Genomic DNA, 10809 nt, shown 5'->3' with positions numbered 1-10809 from the left:
GAAACCTTATAAAAATCACATTTATTCACATATTTATCATATATGTCACTAACTCAGCTGTGAATGATGCAACTCTGTCCCACATGTCTCAGAGCGGAGCCATATGTGTCAGCTGCTCTGTAGATATATAGACTCTATATGGATCTTCATCTTTAAAGCTACGCTGCTAAATTTAACATCCAGCCTGTGTGTCGACATCCCACAGGTGGATCATGACAGAGTGTGTGTGTGTGTGTGTGTGTGTGAGGAACAGAAGGAGAGGTTTCCTTCAGCTTTGAAAATGTGCATCTGTCAGAATCGGTGTGTGAGCAATGATGTCTTTAGTGCAACACACTAACACACACACTTACACACACTCCACTATAGACTTCCTGTGTCTGCAATCTGTCTCTTATGTAACACGTCCTGTGAGCAGAGAAGGTGTGAACAACTGGCACACCTGAGTCCTGCAGGTTTCACTTCATATAAAAAGGTTTAAAAAAACGGTGTAAACTAAACTGCGCTTTTAATTTATTTATTTAATATTAACTCAAGAGTTTGCAGTCATTTATTTTCTGCAGAAGTTTTCCTACACTGTTCAGACGTAAGTTCATTATTTCTGCCAACGTTTCATCGGTGTCATCATCATCATGGGGATGAGAATAGAAGCTCTGCTGCTGCTGCTGCTTCTACACTTGCTCATTTGTGCATTTATATTTCTGTATGTGTGTGTGTGTGTGTGTGTGTGTGTGTGTGTGTGTGTGTGTGTGTGTGTGTGTGTGTGTGTGTGTGTGTTTGTGTGGGTGAATGCAGGCATGAGATAAATAAATGCTGTGGATAATTTGGAGTAGTTATACGAACAAGAAAAGATCCTTTAGGGCTGCAGGAGCCAAAATCTGCCTCCCCCTCACCAGCAGCAGCAGCAGCAGAGCCTCAAACCTCTAAACTGCCCCCGCAGCCTACAGTACCAGCCACGTGACCCCCCACTCCCCCACATCACCCCCCCACCCCAACTCCCCCCGACTCCCCCCACTCTGCGACACACAGTGGAGGAAAAAAAAAAAAAAAAAAACAGAAAAAGAGAAATCTACATCGTATCTGTGCTTCAGTGATCTAGGCCACGCTCTCCAGCAATGCAGCTCTGCAGGTACAAGTACTACAGGTTACAGGTACAAGTACAGGTAGAGGTTACAGGTACAAGTACAGGTACAAGTACAGGTACAGGTTACAGGTACAAGTACAGGTATAGTGCTACAGTTAGAGTAAGCTTACTCAGTAACCAGCGCTTTGATAATGAGCATGAGACTGTGTGTGTGTGTGTGGGGATGTTGGTTTATTTATCTTTTATCTCTTGTTTGGATGCCACTGATGATGAGTGATGTCAGAGCCAGTTGGTTTGTTTTACGTAAAGGGATAGTTCACCCAAAATTCAAATTTCACTCATTATCTACTCACCCTCATGTCAACTAAGAGCTGTGAGAAGTTTCAGAGTCCTCCGTTCCTTCTCGGAGTTACAGGGGGGTCTCGGCGTAGCAGTATTTGTCCATATAATGGTTGTCAATGGATACCAACTGTCTTCGTAACAAAAAGACACACCAAAAAACATCCAAATACCTCCATGCTGCTCGTCTGTAATGTCCCTCTTGTAGTGAAGCCCCGACATGAGAAATTGTTCCGCCGGTCAGGAAGAGCAGTGAACTGAGACACTGGGAGCTTCCGCTACAAACAAGCTTATAATATAGACTTATTTAATTTTTTTCGGAACAATTTCTCATGTCGGGGCTTCAATACAAGAGGGACATTACAGACGAGCAGTATGGAGGTATTTGGATGTTTTTTGGTGTGTCTTTTTTGGACGAAGAAAGTTGGTATCCATTGACAACCATTATATGGACAAATACTGCTGCACGGACCCCCCTGTAACTCAGAGAAACCACGGAGGACTCTGAAAATTCTCACAGCTCTTAGTCGACATGAGGGTGAGTAGATAATGAGTGAAATTTGAATTTTGGATGAACTATCACTTTAACAGAGTCTGAGTTACTGAGCCGCTGCAGCTTCAGTCACATAAATCTCATCTTCCTCTGTTTGACCGGACTGCAAATGTGCATATTCCTAAAAAAAAAGAAAGAAAACTAGACTAAATGAGGCCGGTGTCAGTGTCAGTGAGACCAGAGACCGAGTCCAGCTGCCGACAGCAGGTCAGACCTCGCTGGACGGAGAGGAGAACGTGACGAAGCTCCGTGTTTGGGCAACAGAGTCGAGGTGCAGCTAGAGCGTCTGTTGTGTGTGTGTGTGTTTCTCTCTGTTTGTCCTGATGATGAGGGAGAGTTTGGGCTATTTAAAGCTTCAGGGGAGGTGGAAAAGGTGTAACATTGACTTCTTTCTTTGCAGTGTGGGCTGCAAAGAGTTTGCAAAGTGGGACAGAAGAGTGCATCTCTTCCTCTTTTTCTTTCTTTCTTTCCTTCCTTGCAGCCTCTCCACATCATTTTTCTCTCCCTCTCTGAGGAGGTGCAAACCCAGAACTGTCGAGGAGCCAATGTCAGGTGGTGGACACACATTTACTCACTCCCCCTTCCCTTCCCTCCCTCCCTGTCTCTCTTTCTCTTTCTTTATTTTCTTTTTTTTCCCACTTCTCAGTCTTTTTAATTTAAATCTCGAGCTGTTATGTAATAAAATCTGTCCCTTTCCCTCCGAGGATCGTCTGCCCACACACGAGCCTCACAGCGTCAACACAAACATTACACTGACTGGTGGCTTCTGCTGCTGAAACTGAGAAGTGTCAGCGTGAGTTTGTCATTAAAAACCACAGAGCATCATGGGTAAAAAAAAAAAAAAAAAAAAAGATGTGAAAAACTGAGCTCAGGAACTTTTTTTTCCCCTGGTTTCACTTGTTAAAGGGATAGTTCAACATTTTGTCAAATTGGCCCATTGCCATAATCCCTACAGTCATAGCAGTAGGTTCGTTACCTTTAATTGTCGGTGCAAGATGTTTTTAGAACGGCGGAACGTTACGAGATGGAGTTGTTTTAGAGGGAAATTCATGCAAAACCACTGATGCGCGTTGCCTTCAGGGACAGTTTTTCATCAAGCAGTCTCTGCATTCACCTCGAAACAACTCTGTCTGGTAACGTTGTGTTATTATCTCATAGTGTGGTGAATGTGCAGGTCACAACTTGTCCACCAGAGCGTTTTGGAGTTGTTGGATTGTGTATTTGATGAGTTTGATGAGGGACACCAAGAAATCCCATGAGCCTCTGTAGCGGCTCTGCTCCGCCGTTCTAAAAACAGCTTGCACCGACAATTAAAGGTAGCGAACCTACTGCTATGACTATAGGGATTATGGCAATGGTCCAATTTGCCTAAATGTTGAACTATCCCTTTAATGATTGTGAGGCAGAGCTGGATGTTATTGTATCTGACCTTATTGAGTAGGCTGCGTGCGCTCATTGATTATTTGCTTCTCTCTGCTGCCTACGGCAACAACACGGACCTGAGTTTAGATTATGACACTGGTGCTGCTAAAACCACCGCTGCTGTCAGAATAAAAGCAGCACCAGTCTCACAGACAGAAGCTCGTCTCTCTCATTAAAGGGATAGTAGCATTTTTTTTTAAAGTGGGGTTGTATGATCTACAAATAGCCCCTAAGTACTTTAATTGCAATAGCAGACTCTCTACACTCCTCATGTTAGCAACGCCAGCCCATAGCCCTGCCCAGAGATTTACAACATACAGTGTTGTGAATGGACCCAAAGAAACGGCCTATTTTCACGAATTCACGGCCTAAAAGAAGTTTTACCTGAAAAAAAATACACAGTTCCATTGTTCACTATAATATAATTTTTTCCAGCCCCTCAAAGTGCAGGAAAAACACAGTTTTTATTTATAGCCAACCAACTGCTGATCGGCGGGCGCTAACCCTGGGCGGAGGGATACGTGAGTTGGTTAGGTCCAAATAAAAACTGTGTTTTTCCTGCACTTTGAGGGGCTGGAAAAAATTATATTATAGTGAACAATGGAACTGTGTATTTTTTTTCAGGTAAAACCTCTTTTAGGCCGCGAAAATAGGCCGTTTCTTTGGGTCCATTCACAACAATGTATGTTGTAAATCTCTGGGCAGGGCTATTATGGGCTGGCGTTGCTAACGGGAGGAGTGCAGAGAGTCTTCTACTGCAATTAAAGTACTTAAGGGCTATTTGTAGATCATACAACCCACTTTAATAAAAATGATACTATCCCTTTAATCAGCTCAGTCTTCTCTGTTATCGCCCCGTTTACTCTTCAACCAGCACAAAGTCAACAGGTGGATCGATTTCTGCTGATTCGGCGAAACTAGAAACTAGAAAAAAAATCACAAAGCTCTGTCTTCAATCATTCAGTTGTAACTGACTGCACCTGTTCTTATTGTGAATCAGGTACTTAACGTTTTGTTTTGTTTTGTTTTTTTACACAGAGACAAAGTGAAGCAACAGCAGGTCCAGGAAGTGAGAGAGGTGATAAATCCTGTCAATCATACGCTGCTCTATGTGTGTGCACATTGTGACATTGTGTCTTCTTAACTAGGGTTGTAAAAATTCCGGGAATTTCCAAAATTGGAAACTTTCCATTGGAATTACCAGGAATATATGGGAATAAAGGCAGCGACCAGAATAGACTGGACATTTTTACAAAATTGAAGTTTGGCCTTTAACAGGGAACTTAAATATAGTAGTTGGGGGAAATATTTTGTAGCATAAAAGCTAAAACAACCACATTTAAAGGGAACATTTTGGCAAATTGGCCCATTGCCATAATCCCTATAGTCAAAGCAGTAGGTTTGTTACCTTTGTCGGTGCAAGCTATTTTTTAGAACGGCGGAGCAGAGCCGCGAGCTGTTCAGAGCTAAAGTCGTAAATTTACGAGAATAAAGTCGTAAATTTCTTACGAGAAAAAAGTTATAACATAGAAAATAAAGTCGTAAATTTAAGTTTGTGATTTTTTTATTTGTAAATGTGGCCCTAATACTCAGTCGTAGGTAAGATTTCTCTCTCAAAAAAAAAAGTTAAAACATTTCTAGAAAAAAGTGGTAAAAATTCTCAAAAAAAAAAAAAGTAAAAAAAATAAATCTAGAAAAAAGTGGTAAGATTTGTAAAAAAAAAAAAAAAAAAAAGTTTAAAAATTTCTAGAAAAAAGTGGTAATTTTTTTTTGAAAAGTTGGGGTTTTTTTGGTTTTCAGCCAAGAGACGCTAGGTGGAAGGTAGAGAGCCTCCATTCTCCCTGGAACTAGTTACAAGTCATTGATTTTAATGGTTCTCAAAGTGCGGTCGGGGACCCCTAGGGGTCCTTGAGAGGGTTCAAAGGGGGTCCCCAACTTTTACTTGAAATTTGACCACTTTTATTTATGTTATTAGTTTGTTTTTTTTTGTTTTTTTTTTTAGAAATGTAACTACTATTTCTGGATTTTTCTTTCTGAAACTTTTGATCACTTTTCGATCACGTTCTTTTCTCAACAATATTTCCACAAATTCATGCCATTGGCCCTAATTTGAAAAAAGTAATGTTCTTCAGTCTCAATATTTGTGTGGCGGTCAGGGCCGTTGTATAGGGGAGAAAGGTGATGATAATTATAGGGGCCCAGCGCCCAGTAGGGCCCACAAAACCCAGTAATCTTTGTATGACTGAATTATTCTGCAAAAGACACTGACTAATACTCATAGTAATGCTGCATTAGCATCAAAACAAAGTAGGCGACATAAAAAATTATAATACAAAAAGTAGTCTAAGAAAAAAAGTGGAAAAGTCAGGGGTCAGCGGCCCACTTTAGTATTATTTAAGGGGGCCCAGAATTCCTAGCAACAGCCCTGGAACTAGTTACTAGTCATTGATTTAACCAGCACTAGGACTCTGGAGCTGGGAGTTAAGGGACACATGGAGCAGAGTTGAGTTCCTCTTTAACCAGCAGCAGCAGCAGCAAAAGGCGAAAGAAAAACCCCCGACTCAGATGTTTGATGAAGCAGCAGCCGAGGAGGGAGGAACAGAACTGGGGCTGCAGCCTGGTGATGATGAACGACCGTCCTCTATGTAGGACGAGGTGTCTCCAAAAACAACTTTTCAGGAGCCCCAGAAAAAAAACTACGCAAACTTTTTCTGCCTGATCTGATTCTGGGTCACGCTGCCTCGGGGGGGGACGAGAGGACGGGAAGCAGAGCAGCTCCGGCCTCGACACTCTGGTCCCCGGTGTGATGCGACCACATGCCAGCACAGACGCTGTGTGTGTGAGTGGGATGTGTTTCTATTTTTTTTTTTTTTTTACTGTACATGCACTGAGCTCCGTCACCAAGGGCACGGTGACAGGAAGTCATCACGACCTTCAGCTCCGCTGCAGAGTTCAGTCCACCTGCCATCTAGAGGACACGAGGAGGATAAAGAAGACGAAACACACACACACACACAAACAGGCTGCTGCATCGTTACTGCCTCGTTTACTGAGTCTCCAAATCATAATGTTAGAAATAAACTTTAAAAAAAACAAAAAAAAACATAATCATTATCATCAAGTACAGTACAGAGTCCAGGACACTGGTTACAGATCAGTGCAGATTCATGGTTCAGTCCCTTTTTTATACAAATATGAATTTACATTATACTTGTTATAGATATTTAAAACAGCAAAAACATTCATGTGCACGTTTTCCCAACAGAAGAGTGTAATATAATATAATATAATATAATATAATATAATAATAAGTCCTCTATGATGAAGATACACTCGTTATCTCTTTTTATCAGTGCAAAAAAAAGCATTAAACTGTTAAAGGGACAACGAGGAGTTTCTCCATCGGCAGAACGAAAAATTCCGCGACAATAAAAAAGTCTCATATTAATGTGGATGAATCTCCGCTACCCACACTTGTCACTCGATAAATATATTGTTTTGTCTCTATCGTTATTTTGTTATTATTAGTGGTGGTGGAAATGCTGGTCGAGCCGACCAGCGTTTCCTTACTTTAGGTTTCGCGGCCGGCGAGTCATGAGAATAACGCAGCTGAATCGCCGATTATGGTCGGAACTACGACGGTATGTGATCGTCTTCGAACCTCTGACTTTAAATCTTGATGAATGAAAACATGAGTCTGTCTTGCAAAACTATAAATGTAGTGTGAAAACGCTTCGCTTTTCCAAAACTCCTCGTTGTCCCTTTAATTCACTGTCGTTACAGTACAGGACACGTCTTCTTTACATATAAACCCACTCATCCTTTGACTCTGTGCTGAAGAGATGCATCTAATCCAGTGGAAGAAGAACAAATGTCCAAATGAAGGAAGTGACTTTAAAAAAAAAAGCACCTGAACAGAGGTCAGAAACGTCTCAGTGAGGTCGAATGTGTTTGTTTTATTTCTGCCTCCCTGAAAACAACCGTAAAAGAAAGATTTGTTTTATATTATCCTGAAATCATAGAATATATAAGTCTCTCTTTTTCTTCCCGTTGGTTTGCAGGACTGGTGCTGCAGCTCAGGAGGAATACAGGTCACATCAATGTGATGTTCCACGGCGGTGGCGGCGGCCGGTATCTGGGCCACGGCCGTCACACCTGCTGCAGCAGCGGGCGGCGCCACAAACTAGGTGATCGTGTTCCCTCTCCAAGAACAAGACGTCTTCTCCTCCTCCTCCTCAGTCACAGCCACTTCTCCACTGCTCCCATCACACCAGCAGTTTTCTTTTCTTTTTCTTTTTTACTCCCTTTAAGTCTTCGCTGTTTGGTTTCACAGTTAGTCAGTTTTTTGTGTGAGGTCCTATAGCACGGTGGCCTCCTCCATGGCGTTGGCCCACCTGCATGAGGAGGAACAGCAGCCGAGGTCAGTTATTTATGTTGTAAATATATATATACACAAGGTCATCATTATGGCTGTTACTGTGAACAACAGTTCATCAAGTGGAAGATGAAATGATCTCCAAAAGACATAAAGTTAAACATGAAACACTCTTTTTTATCAATATTTTCATCAATATCAGTGTATTATTTTAGTTTTCTACAGTTTCAGAGTGAAAAAGGGAAACAAAGCAGCAGCCTGCAAAAGAATGGGAAACCCAGGAGACTTGAGCTCTCAGAGAACTTTGACCAAGGTATCAGACAAGATATTTACTATTTACACACTGGGATAGTTTACAAAGGCGGGGGGCTACTAGCTACTAACTATGCAGGGGGGGCAAACCTTTTCCTTTTCTGGCAGTTTGAACATGGAAAAGATGAATTCTTTATTCTTTATGTCTTTTGGAAATCATTTAATCTTCCACTTGATGAACTGTTCACATTAACAGACATTTTGGACCAAACTGTTGCATGATGACACTGTATATATTTATATATCAGTCCTTACCCTGCACTTCTGCATATTTATATCATGTTATCTTATCTCCTTATTTATTATTCTTGACAATTTGCACTTGTATTGCATGCACGTCCTGTCCACATGCTGACATGTCAACTGCCTTTTTAAGAATAAATATAGTTGTGTCATTCTGATTCTGCACTTCTGCCCTTTCAGAAAAACCACATGAACTTCAAAAATGTGATCACGTTACCACATGTGGAAAATTGGTCCACGCGGTTATTCACATGTGATTCACATAAAATTGGGCCAAAACCAAATTTTTCCATGTGCAAATAAGATGATTCCCATGTGCAAAATTTTTCACATGTGAATCACATGTGAAGTTCATATGGTTGGTATGGTGTTTCTCTAAGGGTGGTTAGATGCAATCTGCACTTTGTTGTCTTGTACTTGTGACGTGTATTGACAATAAGAAAGTTAAATCTAATCTAATCTAATTCTGCTCCTATGAGCATGAAATACTGAAATCAGAAACATGTTTATCACTGAGTGAGTTTACACACAGAAAGAATCAGCTTTGGTATCAAGGTGCAACATTTAGCATAAAAACAAAGGCAGAGGAGACACAGAAATGTTATTTACATATAAAAAAGGCACCAAAAATACTGTTTGCAGGAATATTTCTATATGTAAATATAAATTGTAGACGAGTTTGTGAAGACAAAGCCTCGTTACAACATGAGCTCATTTTAAAACTCATCACTCCTCATTATTAAAATTAACGAGTAGAAAGTTTCTCCAGCGTCTTCGTCTCTGAAGCAGAAACTGACTCTGGTGTTGATGCAGATGTTTTTTCCCTTCAGTCTGAACTTGGCTCTCTCTCTCAGTGACTCATGTCAAACTTTTATACTCTCCTCTGGTTTTTCTTTACTTCACACGACAGCAGCTGAATAGGAACTCTCTACTGAGTCTGAGTGAGTCACAGCAGCTAAAGGTTTATAGAGGCGTTTCCAGTCGGGACGTCACAGTGGCTCAGTGTTCGAGGGATCGAACCCGTCTCTCACCTCTGGGCGGTGTAGTTGTCCTCGGCCTTGAAGCTGTAGAACAGAGTGTTTTTGTGGTAAAGCTGGAAGACGTTGGCCTCGTCCTCTTCCTCCGGCGTCTCCGGCAGCTTCACGGTGAAGCCCAGCAGCGGCAAAGTCTCCGACGCCACCTTCTCCTGCAGAGAGACGGGTTACTCTTACTTTAATAAATTTCCAAGACAAATATTTTTACTTTTACTCGAGTTAATTTCTAGGAAGGCTGAAAAGTACTCGTTACTTTCAGGTCTGCTCTTTTTTTTTCTTTTTCTTTTTCCCAAAATACTATTGGACACAAGCTGTGTTTGTTAAAGAAGGAAACCCTAACCCCTAAAAGCAGCACATCAGTAGTGCAGGTGGTTTCAAAGAGTTCATTCTCAGAAACAACAAGAGTTAAAAGGTCCTTAAATTCATTTAGAAAAAATTATAGTAATTCATTCATGTGAAAAATAAGAAATTTACTCTTACTCTTACTTTAAGTAAATTTAAGTTTTTTAAGTACTTAAAGCAGAAGTAAGCGATCCGGTCGTTTTGGCTAATGCTGCGTTCCAGGCAGGCTTTTGAAACCGTAAATTACAGCTTCAAGTCACGACTTACGACTTTGTAGCGTTTCAGGCAACCTGTAACTCGTGTTTCTCCGGCCTGTTTTACCGGTGAAAGTCACTATAACGGCCACTCGTAACTTCTGACCCGTGAACTCGTACCAGATCGAACTGGTACGACTTCACAGGTCGGAAAAACACGAGTTACGAGTTGCCTTGAACGCACCATAACTTCTTGTCAGCCGATGGAGTTAGCAGCCCCCGCCCTCGTCATGGATCTATTGGTCCTCGTCCCTACGTCGCCACATTCACGCGCATCCCTTGGCTGCACACACAGAGAGGACCGCCCCTTTATGCCGTTCTCTCTCCTCATTGGATAAAAACTGTAGGATACGATAAATGTTTTCTCCTCGGCTCAGAGCAGAGCAGAGGGACTGACAGACCCGTGTTTCAGACCAAACACTCTATGTAAGTGATTGCTGTCGGAAGATATAACTATTTAAGACTTACATTAATATATATTAATTATATATTTATTATATATATTAATATCAAAAATATTGCTTACTTCTGCTTTAAGTACTTTTTTACTCTTACTCGAGTAACATGTTGACTGAGCTACTTTTACTTGTAACGGAGTAAATTTTGATCAGTAGTATTTGTACATCTCTGAGGACAATTCCAGGCAAATTTAACTTGGGGCTCTAGTTTCTAATATTTTTGGTCTAAAAGTAAAATGTCTCCTGTTCTGCAGTAGTTCTGTCTGTCGCTGCATCGCCACAGCACCGTATCAACACCGTGGTGTTTTTAATATTTGTATCTAACTATTTATTCTACAATTTAATTATATGCTTTTCTCGCTTTTATGATCTACTTTTGCTGCCTTCTGTTGTAAC

The 10809-nt window shown here is 41.2% G+C and overlaps 1 protein-coding gene across 1 annotated transcript in view; it reads right to left on the bottom strand.

Moving 5' to 3' along the window:
* Positions 1–7216: 7216 nt before the first annotated feature.
* fgd5b (FYVE, RhoGEF and PH domain containing 5b) overlaps positions 7217–10809 on the bottom strand; it is a gene marked incomplete at its 5' end in the record, with an annotated part of 44045 nt that continues 40452 nt past the window's right edge. Inside the window, 2 exons of the mRNA XM_083971224.1 lie at positions 7217–7789; positions 9357–9511. Coding sequence (XP_083827350.1) covers positions 7753–7789; positions 9357–9511 — 192 coding nt within the window. The 3' untranslated portion in view covers positions 7217–7752. The remainder of the gene's footprint in view (positions 7790–9356; positions 9512–10809) is intronic.

Source organism: Trachurus trachurus (assembly GCF_905171665.1).
Source record: "Trachurus trachurus genome assembly, chromosome: 5".
Lineage (NCBI taxonomy): Eukaryota > Metazoa > Chordata > Actinopteri > Carangiformes > Carangidae > Trachurus > Trachurus trachurus.
This window is presented reverse-complemented; position numbering and strand designations above follow the sequence as displayed.